Genomic DNA, 20,635 nt, shown 5'->3' with positions numbered 1-20,635 from the left:
ATTTTATGATTTGCACGTGCTGCTCGACACTGTAACCTGCCATGGTGGTTTGGGAGGACGGAATGAATATAACACACTGCATTTGACAGCTGTCACTCAAACAACATGGCCGCAATCAGCTGTCAAAGTTCAAGCGTCCCTATTGGAAAACCCCATATAAATATATTTTAAATGGAACAAAAATAGAACTGTCTTCCCGTCGGATTAGTTTGATTTCTTGCTTTTTGCTTGGCGTATTTACTCTCTTCGAGGCTGGCAAAATTTTTGTATCACAAAGAGTATTTTTATGAAAAAAATTTCAGACATTCCAAGGATTCAATATTTATCATAACTTTCGTGTTTATTGGATAAAAACATTTCCACTTAACTTTTTTAGGTAATATTTATTGAAATACTCGAAAAGTTGTTCCTTGTAAAAAGCTATGAATTTCATGAAAAATAGCTGGCGAAAAATAATTCTAATGTCTTAAAAGTTAGTAGATCAATACTAAAACGTTTTCTAGATCATCATTGCATAAACGGTTAGGAGTTTATAACTTGCCGTCAACCGACCCATTTATTGTGGTGTGTGCTCAATACTTGAACTTACTAAGTGTTCCAAACTCCCGCCGAGAGAAATAAACCCTTGGTAAACACTAGCATCGCTCACTTGAACCATCTATTGTGACTTGGCCCGAATTCCCTTAGATTTACTTTATACCACCTACGTCACTTTTCCCTGTTTTCCTTCACCTTTCACCCTTCACCCGTCTACCAACACAATGTTCCTTTTATATATTTTGCAGACATTGACTACCAGTCGTTGGTTGAACTTTTAAGTCCGTGATTATTTCACACTAATTTCGCCATCTTTGTAATGCTGTCCGTACCATTATGACCGCTCCATTACATTATAATTTGTGACGCTTGTTGCAGTCATAATTGGACACAATTTGTTCGGACGCAATAACATCACGGGAATAGAGCAGAATGTTTGAGTTTCAACAAAATTTGTTCCAAAGCAAATACAACATGAAAATGTCACATAGATATGCATGTGACTAACAGCGTCTTGGTGTTTATTATTTTTTTTCTGTAAAAGCGTAATAAACTCTATTCAGTTACGCGTATTATATTGTTCACAATGGCTTATTGCATCCGTTCCACCATTATTGATACAGTATTGAATAGTATGAAATTTCATTTTACAATAAGACCGTGAATGCGTGAGGACAGAACGTGACGCCGTGATCTTTTCCTATATCACATTTACTTCAGATATTTCGAAATTTCAAACGCTTTACAAACATTACGAAACTGCTTCCATTTGCCAGACATTTCTTTGTCTCATTCGAGTACAAGCTGTAGTAGATTCAACACTACAGCGCCAAGTTGAAAATGATTATACGAATGACGACTAGATGGCGCTGTTCGTTCGCAGCCGTTTTCTACATCGCGCTAGTGAGATTTCTGTCGGAAACATGACTACCCCAGCTCGACGTATCGAAATCATACTTACCTGGCGTAGGGGATACCGTGATCATGAAGGCGGTTCCCCCAGAGCGAGGCCCCTCCATTGCACTGCGGCGGGGTTGACCTCTGTGATTATCCCTAATGTGGATAACTCGGACGCGTAATTTTTGGTAGTGGGGAACTGCGTACGCGCCGTTCCCCTCCATAAAACCTAAGAAATACATATTAAAACCTAAGAAATACATATTTAATGATGATTTTTAAATATGTTTATTTGAATTTCAAAGTGTTGTTGTATATAGTAGTTTGCTCTTAACTTGACAGTTGTGACTGAATGTTACTTCACACATTATTTTCATTATTTAAAAGATGGGATATACTAATATATATATATATGGAGACAGCCTCCTGGATATTTACGAAAAATAATAATGAATACCCACTAAATCAGTCTTATTTTAAACTTTATTGTTATTCCCAATATTATTCCACCTAAAGTTCAACCCGACAAAAAACTATCTTACGCTGTAATAAAGACTTAAAATATGAAAAATTTCGACTTTTCGTTCTGCTTTACAACTCCCATTGATTAGTGTGGAAAATAAATAGAAATTATTATACAATTATTTTCTAACACTCGATAAAATTATACAAAGACATGCAATACAATCGTTGACATAATATTTTGATAACGGTTTCCGAACTTGTACAAACGTAGACTGTTGAAAGCAATTCCCGTTAAATTCAGGCCAAATTATGCCAGCAACGTCCGTTTGATTCGTCTGTTTTGTGGCGAAACTGGCTAAATTGACGTAATCCCATACAAAGACTCCCACGACACGACACAACACAGCTTTCTGTCCAAAACATTGTATGCGTAATCGAGAACTAACTAATTATATCTTATTTATCTTTAATGATAATAGCTTAATGAAAACTAGCTAAAGTTAAGATATGTATATCTACAAGTTATTTTTAATATACAACAATATTGAAATGACATTAGACATGTAAGTGTTACCAGTAAAAGTAAGTTACGTCAAACACAGAAACTGACAGTATATTTGAGATGTTGTAACTGCAATATATAATAAAGAGTGAATAACTAAATACATTACTAACAATGTTCATAACTGTATACGTTTTGAAGCGATTAATAAACATATAATTCATAAACGCAATAAAACCGTGTCGAAACTTACGTTGCGTAAAAAGGAAACGAATGTTGGTTGATGCAGTTGTTAAAATATATATATTTGTATATATGCATATGCTATCAAAGTTTTCTACATTATAATAACTTTCATTTTATTGTATGTTTTTTTTGTATATATACATAATGACAGTCAAATCTCCCGCCGCGGATACGGATGTAATAAACCAAATCGTGATTTAATTCCATTCAGCCGCTAACGCATTTTTTTATGTTCAAATATTTACATATGGGCTTGATTTTTCGTTATTTCTTATGATAAATTCAATGCAAGCGAAATAATTAAATAATAATGAGATTTCCAGAATTCTAAGATGTTACTGGAAACATGAATAGGGTCAATTAAATTCAGGAAGAGATTTAATTTTCTATTTTATTTGTCAGAATGTCATAAGCGGCTGGAGCGTAATTAAATTCAACAGATATTCTATTTATTCAAACACTTCCGATGCCAGCTTCGATAATTTTACAACTCATTACTGTTAAACGTAAAATAATACTTGTACGACATTTTATGAATTCATTAATTCTATTTCAGAACGTTATGTTAGCACAGATAAAAGAAATATTTGACATAACGGAGACATTATATAATTTATTTCAATATTGAATTTATTTCTAACCTCACACTCATTTCCCTCCTATTAACTTCATTCCATTTGAATTTACACAGATCGCATAATACCGACACAGATAAAACGGTCATTTAAGTAATTAGAAATAATTAAGTGAATTATTAAATTATTCTCAAAATACTGAGGAAGTTGCCGTGATCTCGTTTCTTGTATTCGGTTCTTTCACTTTCCTATATACATTTTATTTCATAGCAATTAATTTTTTTTTTATCAAGAGAGAAAGTATATTGAATTGTTTCGTACGAATCGATAGATCGCGTAACAGCTAATTGAATTTTAAGCGTGTACTGAATCCAATTCGCAGTTTTTATACTATGGCAATATTAACTGAACCTCCTGTCAGTCTCTGGCGTAGTGTCATAGTTTGTTCCGTCACAGAAGATAATTTAATTGAGTGTCAAACATAACATTACAGATAAAAAAGTATAAAACGCAAATATTCGTGAAAGAGCCGCGATTCGCAGTCACGTGTATCCCGACAGATAAATGTGCTGGTAAGAATATAACTGGAATTAAAAAACTTCTCTATCATGCCATTAGACAAACTCCTTCGTGTTTTCTCCGGCGATTATTGAAAATTACAATTGAATGGTAACGATAATGTTGATAAAATACTCCACAATATATATATATATATACATATGCAGTCACTTGAAATGTACAAAACGCAAGCCCTCATGTCTTATTTAGAAATAGCAACATTTATAGTGTTACACACATCTGTTTAGTTACATCCTCAATACAAAACAATACATTTGAAATAATTACAATGTTTAAAACTTAATGTATCTTCGGATAAGTTGTTTATACGCTTTCATAATTGCCACTTCACAAATATAGCGTGTGTTTTTTTAATAATATATAAAATGGAGGAGTTTTGTTCGGGATTTTGTTTCAGTGTGAAAAATCCTATGAAATTAAATTTTATTTCGTCTTGTGAGTCGAAACTTAATGTACAATACTTACATCATGGCCAAAAAAAATCATTAATACTGACACAAATCGACTAGTTCGTCTGTAATAAGTTACTACATATAATGTAAATATAATTAATGTGTTCATAATCTCTAAAAAATTAAACTTCCATAGATAATATTTTTTTCTCATTGACATCTGAATCAGTAGCCCACCCTGTATACAGCAGAACCATACAAGACGGTTACCACTAAAAACTATTCCGTCACGTGAGACGTTTGACACAAGGACGTTGTTTGAATCGATATTACCAATTATATAACCGGGTTAACATACTGACAAACGTAACGTAATTGTTATCTGATTTTTAACGCAAACTTACGTAGTTCTAGTTGAAAACTAGATTAAAAGGTCAGGGTTGAGTTAGCTTTCAGGCCCGCGTTATAACACTGTTCTGTTATATTTAATTTCTTTGGTACAAGTGAAAGTATAATCATAACGGATTTTAAAAATGTCGTTTATAGTATTTTTTTATGAAAGATCGTCGAGAGATTGTACTTATATATAATTCTACTCTCCGTATATGTCACTGATCTCCTTGACGGCTGGACCGAATTGAATGAATTTTTGGTATGCATTAGTGTGCCCCAGATCGTTTAGATTCACAAATCAGCCCGCCAGATGGCGCTGAGGTCGGTATCTAGGTTATTTCAAATGAAAAGGCTGCAACGTAGGTTACATATTACTGCATGTATTGCATTAAAATACTCCATACATTTCTCTCTCAGCGCAACTGTGATGTTCAATGGGACGGAGTCGCGGGCAAAAACTAGTTTATATTTTCTAACATTTGGACTGTCGTTGTCAGCAAAGTATTTGTTAATGAATTCAAATCCTTCCCTCCGTCCCTTGACCATTTGCGGCTTCTTCCAAATTTGTAGGACTTCCGATAATTCACTTCCGTAATACCAAGCCCTTTCTTGTTACCAACAATCCTATTAATGACATGCCAGTGAATGCTCTGCGCAGTTATTATGCGGTAAAAAATCTATTCTAATGTTCAACCATTTTTGTTATACGATTCCTTTATTGAAAATTAACGTAAATATTGGAAATATGTAGCTGTTTATCAATTTAGTTGTCAAAATATATATACTGCATGCAAATTACGCGGGAACCTATAAGACAGCCATTTTGAAAGTAGTATCTTTGTTACAAACAACATTAAAAAAAGACAGAATGTATTATAACTAATTTATTAAGGAACCCCTTACGTGTTCCGCATAAAGTTTTTACTTTTTACATATTGTAATATAAAGAAGTTCTGTATAATCTAAATGTAAATGAAAATGTACACTCCGGGTTCATTGATGAAAGCGATTTGCTGGCTAATGGCTAGCTAGGCCGGAGTCCGAGCCAGTCGTCGTTTGGCGCGCCAATCGTTCGGACGTTGGTATATACTCGCGTAGTGAATCGTTCGTTCAAAGTGATAAAATCGTGGCCAGTGACTAATAGTGGTTTAACTGATTGGTTTATTCTAAAGGTAAATAATATTTATCCTTTACACTGTTGTTGTACTTAAGTTAAGTTATCTCTAATCTAAGCTTTTAATTAATTTTATTTGTTTATGTAAAGCCGGTTTAAGTATCAATCAGAATTTTTGCGTGTCACGAATTATATCGCATAACCATTTCAGGAATTACGTGGGTAGCATTTAAGGCTTAACGTCTCCTATGTCATACCATCCAATCAAAAATCATTATACGTTCAAGCAAGAATATATTTTTAATAAAATATTCATAGGAATCCTATTATTTGTATTATTAGTAAAATTATAAGTTATGAAGGATGTATGCGGTCCAAAGTGATTCCCATTGTCGATGTGAAAGGGACGAGACCTTGACTAAGATAACAAAAAAAGCACTTGTTTACGGATCACATTTAGGAACCTGTACCCCTTCAACAAAAAGTAACCAGAAACCAGCTGGTTATGTGCTAGTTGGTATTCGGTATAGACAACGAACAATATAAGGCCATGGTCACACTAAGGATATGTCTACAAAATTTAATAATACGAGTTTTCATCACCATCTTGGAGACTTGTTTTTGTTGAAATTGTCTTTTTTTCTGCCCACTCTGAAATAATTAGATTAATTACTATGCTCTCGTTTCATATAAACATAGCTTTTTACGTATTACTTTAATATGTATATCATTGTATCTGGTTGATATTAATGTACGAGTGATAGAATATTGTTTGAGCGATAATATGACCTTTGCATAATAAATTAAATTCGTTTAATATCATAGAAAGTTACATTAAAATCGATACAGCCATCGTGATTAGTTCATGCAGACAAGTAATAAAAAAAGGTTATTTATACATAGAACTTATTACATATAAGTTATGTGATGCATTCTTATTGAAATCAAAACACACAAATTACACTATGTTTATATATATATATATATATATATATATATATATATATATATATATAATATGTTTGTTGTGAGTTTCATCGATAGTCAGGTTACAGGAAACCGCGGAGTGCAAGACAAACACGCATCACAGAATGTATATAATAACTTGTAAATTGTCTATTGTTATATCGACCTTGGTGTATTCACTGTTGCCTCGTTTAATATAGTCCGGCATAAAAACTATGATGTATAATATTTTGTAATTATAAAGTGTTTTTAACTATCCTAGATAAATAGAATTTACGAATCGAAAGTAAAATTAAAATTACTTGTACTATTTCTTTTTTTACGATTAAAATAGAATAATTTTTACTTGGTATTATTTAATTTATAATTTATCTTAAATGTCAAGATTGCGGATATAGATACAGTGAGTACTGAGTAATGACGTTTACTTAATCGTTCGCAATTAATGCGCTCCGTACCATTATACGTGATAATAATAGTTTGTCAGATTTCAAAAGTCCCTAGGATGATAGCACACTTGAAAAGCACATACCGGCAATCCGATAAAGGTAACCACTTAGCATGATTATGATTACGCCGAGTTTCTATCGGAAACTACAAACGGAAAGTTAATAGTTTTTCGTAAATCTCCGCACGTTGTAAAATTAATGATTATTGTGTGAGGCTCGGGAGTAACTACGTGTTTAGTGTGACTATGAATACTTAATTAAACATTATGGTCGTAAAACAACAATATTTTCAGTTATATATTATGATAATGATTCCCGCTTGTTTATGCGCGGTCATCGACCCCAGACGAATCAAATGTTTGAATATTTAAATAGTCTACCATTTCTATAAAATATATGTAAATCGTATTTAATTTGTGTGAAATTTCTCATATACATAACATGGTACGTAAGATAATGAAATCAATTCATCAACCTACCTACATATTATTGTGAGTTATATATATTTAAGGAATTTCAAATTAAAACGCTTTATGTACGTGATGTGACAATATCTTTAGTTTTATCAAGATCTATCGATAAAATCGTCAAACGTCGTAATCGTCTTATAACTTATTAAGAAATTAATATATTCTCGAATCTTCGATATATAGTTTTAATTAAAATATCAGTGAAACATAATGTCATTAAACATGAAATTCCAATGACTTATTTTTTTTAAAGTATCGATTGCAATGTTATTTTTTTAATTTTTATCGTCGAAAATTAAGTCATTTCTGTCCTCAATCTCGCAGAATCCCCGCACGACGTGATGTAATCATTTAAAACGTTATTGATTCTTCCTTCCTAGTGAATCAGTGTCGGGGCCTGATGACTGCACGTTCACACCAAGTCACACCACATACGCTAACAGTAGTTTAATTCATAAACATTCGCACTTTATAGTATTAGCTTTGATTATTGAATGAGGAACGAGCAACGGTTCGTATGTAGTGAAGATTCGAGCTTTTGTTCGAGGTACATATTGGAACAATAACTTTAAGATTTTTTTTTTATTATAATAATTGCATAACTCTGATATTAGATTTGAAATTCGAAGCCTGTAAATAAAAAAAAATACAAAACTGTAAATAGGTTATAGACATTTAACCTTGTTTGACGGGGAACTACGGTTAAAAAAATATTCAGACCAATTTACCTAGATCCTAGATAGTATTAGAATTTAAATTTGGTTATAACTATATTGGCTGGTACATTTCGCGTGTGTTCGGGTGGTATAATGAACTTTTAACTCCAATTATCGACGTTCTCTTCACGTAGTTTAATCTTAACTTCACGCTGTTAAAAGATGTCGGATATTCATCTAAATTAATTAATATAATATGAACTAACCAAAGGTTCTCCGAACTATCATCATAGCGATAATAATCCAGTGATTCCTCGAAATTTCAGATTGAAGTAGATAAATATTGGCTCTGGATGAAACAAACATGTCGGACAACATAACTGTGTGAAATATTTTTAAAAAAAGTTTGTCCGAACTCAATTTAGATTCCAGTCCGACACGCAAATCGCCTAATTCTTTAACATGTCGAACACGACCCACTGACATCATTCCAATTTATACATATATATATATTCACACATGCATGTGTGTGTTAGAAATGTATTTTGAACTCTGGAGAATTTCTCGTTGCTAGGGCCCTTATCGTACTATTCTTATAATCATCGTTTTTTAAGTCTCAATTGAGCACTAAATTTATAAAGTGCTCTTTAAAAAGCTACTTTCCATTTAAGACCGTCGACGCTTTATGCATTTTCTCAATAGTTACTACTGCTGTATCCACACAGATTGATCAAATACAACTATTCAGTATTTATGAGACTTGCATATTAAATATTAATTTTCAATACATTACAATAAATAAATGTAAAGTTATATATAGCACATAGCTTAGACGTATTATTTGATATATTTAAAAAACATTCATGTTGGTGATATTCATCAAGAATTTAAATTAATATACCCAAAACATAAACAGACGTACGATCGGACAATGAGCAGGCCAAGAAATATTAGTGAAAATCTAATAATATTACTTATAGTTTGAGGGGCAACCATGACCTACATTTATTACTATTAACAAATCTCACCGTCTCAAATAACTATTCTCGATCGTGGATGTGATGGCGTCTGTTCATACGCTTACTTAACCAAATAGTTACACTATATGCAACTTAAAAACAAATTGCAATATCATAGCTCATCCGCTACATTAATTGCAACAGAGTTCTACAGAAACAGAATTCTACGGAAGATAACGTCAGTGTTTCTTTAAATAGCTTATTTCTTTGTATTCTATGTATGATATAATTCTCTACAATCCGTTAAATCCTCGTACAACGAGAAGTCGCACTAGAATTAATTGCACTCAAAGTCATTGACATCGCGGAACGCGAGTGCCTTGAAACGAAGCCAAACACGAACCTAAAAAACAAAATTTCATTATCATTCTGAAACGTTTGATTAAAGACGCTCCTCGTCATATTAATATACATACATTATACAAAAGCTAACGAAACGCCCTACCAATAATTGTAGTATCTATAAATAAATAGCAAAACTTATTATATTCTTAAGCCAATATTACAAAAGCTAGAAAATGCTAGACTTAGATTTAATTACAATGCAATTAATTTCGATGGAACGGAACTATTGTAACATGTATATGAAAATCAAATAAAGGAAAAAATCCTCTAAATACCAACAGATTTAGACGACAGTAGCTTTAAGAGCTATTTTTTTCTTTTTTACATTTTTGCATGTCATATTAGTTTTTATTCATCCTAAGTAAATCTGTCTCACGCGTCTAAACTGCCGGAATCAAAAAGGCTGTATAGATATTTCAGCTCGTCTATGATGTTGTGCAAATATCTTTACGTTTGTGCCAACTTTATAGAGAGGGTATCAAAAAATTAAGAAAAAATAAGCAAAATAGCTTGTAATTTCAATATGTCTACGGATTTTGAAAAGATCAACTGGAATTCAAATATGGATACCAAATTATGCAGCCCGTGATGTTCCTGATATTGGACATTGAAAAAATTTTAGCAGTGAGCATTTAAGCACTGCTCTGATGAGTACAGTTTATAAAATATCTTTATACTTAAAGCAAAGAAGCAGAAAAGACGCGAAGAGTAAATATGTATTTACAGAGGTATTATGAATGATATTAAATTCTATTTTTTTTTATATATATATTTGTTCTTCTCCTACTTTCTCTGACATCCAAAGCAACAATCGTATAAGGTCATTTCCTTTTCAAAATTGTCAGACTCCAAGGTCAAATGCTCTGATTCACATTGGAAGCCTCCCGTCACTTGGTCACCCATTGTGATTGTTGAAAGTCAAGTAGCCTTGAAGCAGAATTGGCAACGCTTATTTAGTTTTTTTAACTTGGATCTCTAGCTTTACTTAATGGCATCACCACAAATCTGTTGACTATTTGCTGACGTCCCAATATATATAAATTCAAATTTATTGTATATTTCGTAATATTATAAGAATTTTCTGTTCGTTCATTTGATTAATTTGATCTTAAATTGAGGAAAGAAATAAAAGAAAATAAAAGAAATCATGTTACTTTTAGAGTAATGAATTGAAATACTTACATTTTTCATTTATAGTAATTTTTAAGTGCATTAAGACTAAACAAACTAGGACTTCATAATATTATCTATGTCCTGTAAAGGGTCGTTATCCTCCATTTAGGTATCACGTAACTAGTACTAACCAAAGCACTGTTTTGGGATTGAAAAAAAAAAGCAATACATGATGCAGGAAGAACTTTTTGTTAGAGCTGGATTTTCTATTCACAAAGGAGAGCACAATATTCCCGTTCTTACGGACAAAAATGAACTAAAGTACTTCAAAGTCTTCAACAACATATTACATTCCGCTCTTTGAAAGAAATAGATTTAATTTCCAATGTAAAATGCGCCGTATACACATAGCCTGAACGCAGATTTTAATGTGACAAACCCAGCTTATTCTATAGCGAGGACACCGAAATAACTAAGCTAAATAGCGATGTAATCAAATCTCTAAGACTAAGTGCTATATTGACTCTCCGTAATTATGTTATCAGACTAATCAGTGTACATGAAGTTGAACTAATGCATTACATAATCTGAGAACCCACGCCGTATATCGATGCTAAAGCGCGTATCAGGAATTGATCGATACTAGTGTTACACGAACGACACCACATAAGACGTACATGGACAAAATATAACTTGCCAGTTATTTTTTTTATAATTTCCATTAACAGAATAAAAATACTTTATAATTATAGCGCAAGTAAAATTTTTTTGTAGTAAATTACAGTAACTAACCTTATAGTTAACACCCGACACAAAAGAGTGGGTATGCATGAGCGTGTCTTGTGTGTATGTGTGTCTGCGGCATCGTAGCTCTCAAACGGAATGACAAATGTCGATGCGACTTTTTTCGTTAAAAGCCAATTCCTTGCGGTGGTTTCAGCCGTGTTTGTTTAATATCAATTTAACATTATAAGAGTATAGGCGCTTTTCCAAATTGATGTATAAAAATTTTCGAATTTTGAAAAAAAACATTTAATATTTAGTTATCATTTCCGATCCTTAATTGAATAAGTAGGGGTTAGATGTCAAGCCTTTATTTAGCAAAGACGCTTCTGTCGCAAAGATCGTAAACATTATAGAACGGCTAGTATCCACTGTCTCACATGAATTATTAGATCCAGCTAAACCTGTCCCACTAACGGAGATGCCAATCTTTATGTCCATATCGTTTTTACTACAACCAGCAAGTGAAGATCCGACAATTCGTTGAAATTACAACTCATTACGGCTTTAGACAATGGCAAATATGTTTCACAATTTCCACCAATGTCGCTAGCAACTAGCAAAAACACTAAAGAGGTTAAGCACATATAATTAGTCAATGCTTAAAATATAAGCGAAAAATGTGATGGATATTAATTTATGTTTTCATCTCGTTTACTCTTCGACCCGGAGTTTATTAATCACATTAAGTTATTATGCATAAAATGTATTAATGTACACAATCTCTCATAAAGCAGTCGTTTTACGACTCGCGAATTTCAAAATAGTACTCACTTTGATGGTTGTTTAAAAACATAGACGATTATGACGGGACAAAATTGGAGTTCGGAATTATGTGTGAGCTGGTAACGTACGGAAATACAATTTAACTGAATTTACATCAAAGTAGCTTTTATCGGAGGATTTGTTGCTATTTTAAATACGTTTATAACCCAGATAACATATTTCAGAATAACCAAATTTATATAATAAAATTTATCCGACAGATATTATTTAAATGAACCCGTTTTCGGATTTAAGTCTAGATTTGATTTGAGTGCTAGACATATTGATTTCTAGGCCATCGTTGACTTTGCGGTAACCGTGATCGTGGAAGGTGAGATGAACGATAGATCAATCCGTACAAACGTTAAAACTTTTAGTAATATCGTAATATCGACTACGGTACATTTCTGATACCTAAACAATATTACATTGATTGATTTTTATAAAAAATATAATTAATGCATAAAAAACTTATCAGTATTTGATGTGATTTAAACTCTTAAATAATTATTTATAACGTTTTAGATAATAATTTCTATGTATCTCTATTAATTATTGTTTGACAAACATTCAACTTCAAACCAGCCGTCAAATTATTAAAATTTCGATGTGGCTGTAGATTCTTCTGTGTTTAATTGAGAGATCAAGAAATAATTAAGAAAAAAGAAACATTGTCATAGCTTTAAAATGAGGTCAATAAAACTTTTTAGTGAGTTCGACTGTATGGACTATTCCTTTGTTCCTTCAGCGCTGTACTATTAAAAATCGTTCATGTCAAATCAGTTTTAGCGCCGTCGTTATAAGTTTGTTAGGCAGTTTCTTGAGGAATTCCTCCCCGTCTCCGCAGCACTTCAATTAAAAATCAATCACTCGAATAGGAAAGTGGAAGGAAGCGTTTTAATATGAATCTTGATAAAGCACGTCTTCCTTATTTTTATTCTGTAAATTGCACAGTCAACACAACACATAAATGTTAGTTAGTATATTTTAAAAGTTAAAAAATCTTGTTTGTATCCATTTCTGCATATAAAGTTATATATCTATCTAAGGTATTTTACGACGTTAGATCTAGTATGACCTCACAGATAGCTAAACACCGTCATACCAACTCCATGTACACACAGATCTGCTTGAAAACTAAGTTACCAGATTTAACGAGAACAGCATAATTACTTGCAACTTTAAATAAAAGCTTAGAAAAATATTAAACATTTTATTAATAAGATTGATCCAATATAAATCACCTACTTGTACCTTTCCAGTGAAAATGAAGCTAGTTTTATACCCAATGTAACATGCACCAAAAAACCAGTATACGTGCTATCAGATGATTAAAGATATCAAAGCGGTCGTAAACCTTTGATATAATATTCATCACTAACGGAAGCTGATCATGACAGCAACCAATCCGCACCCGCCTTCATCACGTCTAAACTGTCATGGACACCGCACCCTAATGACAGGCTGAGCAGAACAAATACATCATATACATGTCACGCCAACATCCTTATGTCAATAGCATAAGGTTGATTTTGTCAGTTTTTCAATGTTTTCGTCTGTTTAATTTGTCGTGCGTATTGTACTAGCATGGTGTAGCAACAACCAACTACGACATCGCGGTACATATCGTTTACACTCCGATTAAACCTTCGCAGACCTCAATAGTGACGTATCCCATTACAAAACCTACCCACACATAGATAACTGTACTCAACCACTAGTTTGCATCATGAAACTTAATACGGGCGGTTTGCAGTGTATAGCTGTCGTCGCTCTTACTGATGGTATGCCTAAAATGTTAAAATAAGGAATACCTATACACTGTACACTTCATATACCTACTCCCAGCAGATACATTGAATATGGCTCACAGCGGACATAGGATCAACTTTTCCCTATAATCAATGAATCACTACTGTTAAAAAAAATTACCTTCTTTTATACTAAAATACATGACTTAAAAAACATCCAAAAATAAAGAGTCCAGTTTTTTATTTTTAAAATGTGTTTATTATCAACTCTTCATACTGAATGTGTACTAGAGATTCGTGATGTCGTAAATTAAATCTTAATGCAGAGATTATTAGGACTATAGTCCCTTAAAGGCTGCGTAGAATTCAAACATTGGCATTTTACTAGGAACTACTTACTGCCTGCTATTGATTCAGTTTTAATAAAGTGCTTACAACATGCAAACATGAGAGGGTAAGTTACGTCATACGGATGACTTAAATGTATGAAACATCGAATATTTATCTTAAAACTGCCAGCTGGTTAAACATTTGACCAACATCCATACATCCCGGCTACCTGTTACTTAAAATGTAAAATAATTTATTTCATATTAAATTATTCAGTTGAATGTAAAAGATAATATGTAAAATAAGATAAAGATAAATATATTCGGAGACTTAAAACTGAATGTAACACACAATAGTTTTATTAAAAAAAAAAAAGAAATTATGTGTCAATAAAAAAAATACAGAGTAAAAATATAATATGGTTGAATAATGTGATTTTATGTGTCATTATTTTGTTCTTCCTAAAACTAAAACTAGCCACTATTATAAGCATATTTTATATTAACACCACTTACAAAGAACCTTGCAGCTTAACTCTTCATTAAGCCTACATCACGTGGAACGACCGACAATACGATGAGCCTTGAAACAAAAGTCTTGTAAAACTTTCAAATTTAACTAATATGTATGATATTTTTTAATAAATATATAAATAATTTATATTTAACGACTACGAATAACACGTCGTCAAAAGAAATCGTCGCGAATTAAATCCGGAGACCTTCATATAATTGTTAAGGAAATTACATACGTTTTTCAAGGTCCGTGTTGTCTGCGTCGTATTCAGTAACTTTGGTGAAGAAAAAAAAAACGTAAGATAATAAATATATTGTAGCAAACGATATGTTTTATATTCACGAAAATGATCTTATTCATAAGGAATATCGCTGCTAAGTTAAACTTTGTAATCTAGATACATTGATCGAGATTAATTTTACTGTAATGTTCAAACTATTTGCATTTATAGTGATATTCTTTTTAGCAGAATTCATTTTAAGCGATGTATTAAATACAATACTACTTTTAATTTTGTATTTTATTGTTATAACAAGATATTTACGAACTCTTTGCGGGAACACTAAAATTAATGCTTAACACAAGTTCGCATACGGAGGGGTTTTTTTTTTATCATGAACAAATCTTCATTCTTCATACATTCATCATTGACGTAGGTTATTGATTGAAAAACTGGAAACGTTACTCATACAGTATAATAGCAAACTTGTTCTAAGGACACGGGACATGTACGGAGTAGGATCCTCTAAAGCTCTCATCTTCTTGAAATGGATATCTTATCTTATGTTTGATATGTGTGTTTATCTTTCAGGTGTGTTGTACGTCATCGTACGAGTCGACGGTGAATCACTGCAGACTAAATCGGTTAGTAAAAAAAAATAAGGACCCTTTCATACTGGCCTTATGAGTGACGTCATCCCGATGAACCACCTCATTGGTACAAGCTCAGCATCTTGATTATCGTCACTTACATATCAGTTAAAAAGAAATTATCTATCTCATTCAGGTTCTTGAGTATATTCATTTACTTTATTTATTATTGTGCTGAAAAAAAATATTTTGAAATATGTTACAAAAATTAATATTTTTTTTGAGTTGGAATTTTAAGAAGCTGAATATCTTACAACTGTAAAAATGTCAATGAAAAAAGGCATAGGGATTCCTAAAGACTGAGATTAAAAACTAAACTTAAGTGTTGTCGAGAATGATGACTGGATCGCTAGATCGATTTTGAACAAATTTATTGTAGTCTAAAATAATCCTAAAAGTTGTAAAAATGAGAAAAAAAAACTTATAAGTTACAACAATTTTTAAAGGATAACATATTCCACTTCTTCGTAATGATTAATTCTCACAGCTCTATTATAAAATATATAATGAAAAAAAAAATTTTAATTTCAAACCTACGTTATGCGTGAAAAAAAATATATTTTTGAAATAACTGACGTCAAACAGGAAGTGGCGGTGGATTTTTAGCTTAATATTTTTACGTATTGGGCCTGCAATATTTATTTCCAATTAATTGTATCACTATCATTTTCCATTCATTTCAATTTTACAATCATAAACAGTTTTTAATTTTAACAAATGTTTAATATTAAGTTTTAAATAGCCTACCATATTGAGCGGCATATCATGATTACAGATTTAAATTCATTTAATTTAAAAGCATACAGGTAATAACAAAATTCAGCGAACACATACACGAATCCAGAAACATGACTGTCATTATATATTTAATCACAGTCGGTTAAAAAACATGTCATTGTTAGGATCTCTAGTGTGTGGGAGGCCTTAGTTGAGTTCCGCTCAGACGATTTCCCTTTGAAATCCACCGAGACTGCTCTCCGACTATCCTTTGAGATATTATCGAAATTCCAAATGTTCAAAATCCCCGTCCGCTGCCACGGTTCGTTTGTTAAACACACATAGGACAATTAGCTTACAACGTACTAAAGCTAACGATTCTGTATTTTGTCCCCGTCCATGGTAACGTGTCATTATGTCGAAATATCTTGTATATAATTAAGGCTATTACTAGATGAGATCTGTCAAGGATACTCTGTCATCACAATGGACCATTGTCTGAAAATATTGTTCGTAAACAGTTTTAAAGCGAATTATTTTAAAGATAGCCTCGTGGATTAGACGTACAAAAAAAAAAATTTACGTGAGATATTCAATTAATTAAATAATATTTTTTTATAAAAGAATGAAATAACAATACGATATTTGTTGTCGTGTGTAGAAAATACAGAGGAATTTAATAATATCTACAAATTACTTTAGAATAACAAAATATATACAAAATATAATTTAAATAGATTTTTTTTTTAATCCGTTCCTTATATTTATATCAGTTTAAATAAATTTGATTTTGAAGTATCTCAAGAGAAAGTAAAAAATTTACTATCATGAATTCACCAACGTAAAATCTTATAAAATCTTCTAAATTGTATTATCTACATGTTATTTAAAATAGAATTTTGAACCGAAAGTAATTAATTGGACCGTTACGGTTTTTTTATTTAAATTGTAGATTATTTGCTCTTCATTCTTAAACTCTTTCCGGCATAGCTCATTGCTCTGTCATTTTATATACAGCCAATGTTTTAAATAAAAGGTGCCTGTATGCCTAACACAAGTTTCCGTAGTCACACTTCTTACGAAGCGTTTCCCGTCCCTGCGAAGATATAAGGATCAAAATCTTTTACATTTATATTATTTTTAGTAAATATTTTGGTCTCTAGCATATTTTTCATTGACCGGAGTACTATTATAAATTCAAATACGAATTAAAATCATTTTGTAACTATTTTTATTTCTTTCTCCCAAATTCATTACCAAAGTCAACGAGTGAAAGCATTCTCGCAAGTGAATTAAAACAAAAACGTAAACTTTCCCGCTTAAGTTAACGTTATCTTTTAGAAAACGGCAAGGTTTATGTATAAACGAACTGGAACGCACATACAGCACAGGGCTATCAAACATCGGTTTCTTTTTACCATAAGCCTGTCCTCTTAGACAACAAAATAAATAAAAAACTGTTTTTCATTTAAATTAATTTGTTAACTATACTTGTAATAAATTTTAAAGTTTCAAAAACAAAATATCTTTACAATATAAATGTGTTCGAATAAAATTTTTGACACCCCTATTCCAATGGCAATGTTCCACCTCATGTGGATCGAAGCGGATCACGCGCACCCAAAAAAAATTAATAGCTTTACAGTGCTACTATAACCACATGCATGCAAAAAATGTCTCTATTCCTGTACCATAAAGATAATTATGGCTTGAGGCATGTATGAGAACAGTGATTTTGGAATTTTATCCATAAATAGCCTCCTTTCGTAAGTCTATCCAGATCTAAACAGAAACATCGAAGTGCATTTAGAGTGCATCCAAACCTCACTGGAATAAACGTCAGAAATAAAAAGCTTACAATGAATAAAAAAGGAAATTTAAATCTGCTATATATATTACTTAAGGACATTTATCTGGTATATATTCTGTTTTTGCTAAATTAATTTGTATCCATAAAGTCACACGAGTAACGAACTCTCAGAAGTCAGAAGACTGCCAATGTCGTGCTCTATGACACGGCCCGACATTGAGTTGCAATTTTGCTCGATCGTCGGGGCGTGAAACCGTAAATCGTCGATTTAACGAAATTTACCCCCAAATTAACGGCGCAGAAGCTCAAATACACGAGACGAAGGCCTCGCTAAATGGTCGGTTAACGTCTTTAAGGACGTTGCCAAGATATACGAGCAATTATCCGACTACCTTACTTTAACTCTGAATTATATGCAAAATTCGTTACAGCTGAGGTAATTTCCAGTAATTGAGCTTAGCTTTAATGGATTCCTTTTTATTTATCCACGTAATTTATCTAAATTTTAAATTTTGTTATCATAACTTTAGGCCGATAAAATAATATCTTGGCGTGTATACGTAGTAGCGTATGTAATAAGGAGTAACTCGATCAGTCTTTATTCAATAGATTTTTTAATAAAAATAACCCTTCCTTGCGAGTGTAGCCGTGGGAACTGCTAAGATTACAATAAAAACCTATGACTTCCAGCGAACGGATTTCTAATAACACACTGAAAAGGATATATTTTCTCAGAAAAATATTAATCCCACGTTTTCGCGGAGTTCTTGTGGACATCTGAAATCGAAATCTATTTTAAATAGGACATTATTAAAGTTTCCACCGCGATAGGGACTTGGGGAGTCAGGTTTTGTAAACGATTTATTGTTTATTTGTGCTATTTTCGTAAATTCTTTATTAGGACTTCGTTGCCGGTTTTAATTATCTGGCAGTTTATTAATTTTCAGTTCCACATTCACTGGACTAATGAGCAAATTTCTAACTGGAAATAATTATTATTATTCTCCTTTGTTCGTTCACTTTGCCCGCTACGAAAATATATTCCATACAAAAATACTAGGGAACAATGGCTGAATAGTTCTGACTAATTGGTCCGGCCAACTGTAGTCTGTTTTCGAGGTGATATTGGTGAAAAATAACGATGTGCCTCTCAATGTTTTCAGCGACACGGTTAAACTTTATTTAATTTATTTCCAATTATAATAAACGTTCCTAAAAATATGAGCAAAAAGAAAAATCCTTTCGTCACCGAGAGATTTGTCCTTTTTCTAAAACCTTTTACGCTCTAAAGCTATTAATTTTCATAATCCACGATCTCATCGTTCAAGCGAAAGAAAATATTTCCCTCGGTTTTTTTATCTAATTTTATTTTCTTTCGCCGAGAGAGTTAAAGTTAATTAAAATTAAATAGACTTTTCTAAAGGTGCTGTCGCTGTTTTTGCATTGGTAATAAATATTTACGATCAAGATAAGTTTATGGAATAAATATTCCCCTTTTATCACAGTCTTCCAAAACACCTTATTGTTTATTCCACCCAAGGCTCTCATTAAGAGCTATGTAATCTAATTATTAAATTTGCGAGTCGCTACTTGTTAATCACGGAACATGTTAACTCAGTTTACCGTCAAACAAACGGCACAATGAAAATTCTCCCGTCTTCATGAAACAACCGGAAAGCGTTCTCACAAATTACAGCTGAACTTGCTCCGCTGAAAATTCTTTATGAATTTTTTAGGTTGTGATTATTTTTTTTGTTTGTTTTAAATGCGTAACCATAATCTTTACAATATATAACCAAGTGGAAGCTAACTAGTATATATTTCAAGTTATTTATACATATTACGTCAGAGCAGTATGTCGTCCATAAACGGATGTAATTAATTTCAGGTCGGTATCAAGTGACTGTCAAATCACGCTGCCATCATGACGCTTCACTGGTGGATGCACTGGTTCTGGGTGACAACGCTGCTATTAATTCTAGGTATGACAATCAGTTTAGCCTAACTAAGTTGTTATTGAAGCATTACGAAACTAGGTAGAAACCTTGCTTTGATTCCACAGAGAAAGGGTTCCACTCCACGCTGGGATATAGTTTTTTATATATGTTTTTTAATCAAGAAATTATATATTTTTTAAAGTACTATTTAGGCGTCATTGTTCGAGTCTGTTTCTGTGTTCATATTAATAATTCTTTAGATAGCAGAGAATCTACATTGTACGTTCTCATTTTCTATACATAATGTGCATACAGACTCATTCGTCTTCCTTATCATGCTGTTTTATCGTTGTTGCATCAAATAGTTTCATCACAGTAAAAAAGGACTATAAAATTTTCATCTAAAGAACCGTCAGCAGTATTTGCAAATGTTTCATT

At 32.2% G+C, this 20,635-nt stretch overlaps 1 protein-coding gene and 1 non-coding gene across 3 annotated transcripts in view; both read left to right on the top strand.

Moving 5' to 3' along the window:
* LOC116778873 (uncharacterized) overlaps nt 1-20,635 on the top strand; it is a 32,544-nt gene that overhangs the window by 6,890 nt on the left and 5,019 nt on the right. Inside the window, exons 1-3 of one of the 2 annotated variants that reach the window (XM_032672938.2) lie at nt 5,623-5,758; nt 15,675-15,727; nt 20,149-20,242. In XM_032672938.2, coding sequence (XP_032528829.2) covers nt 20,185-20,242 — 58 coding nt within the window. In that variant the 5' untranslated portion in view covers nt 5,623-5,758; nt 15,675-15,727; nt 20,149-20,184. Of the gene's footprint in view, nt 1-5,622; nt 5,759-15,674; nt 15,728-20,148; nt 20,243-20,635 lie in introns of those variants that run through there. The other variant, XM_032672939.2, reaches the window with a different exon arrangement.
* Nucleotides 1,491-1,654, top strand: LOC116779283 (U1 spliceosomal RNA). The gene has a single exon (XR_004354185.2). It is a non-coding gene; the product is annotated as a U1 spliceosomal RNA (small nuclear RNA).

Source organism: Danaus plexippus, chromosome 6 (genome assembly GCF_018135715.1).
Source record: "Danaus plexippus chromosome 6, MEX_DaPlex, whole genome shotgun sequence".
NCBI classification, from domain to species: domain Eukaryota; kingdom Metazoa; phylum Arthropoda; class Insecta; order Lepidoptera; family Nymphalidae; genus Danaus; species Danaus plexippus.
This window is presented reverse-complemented; position numbering and strand designations above follow the sequence as displayed.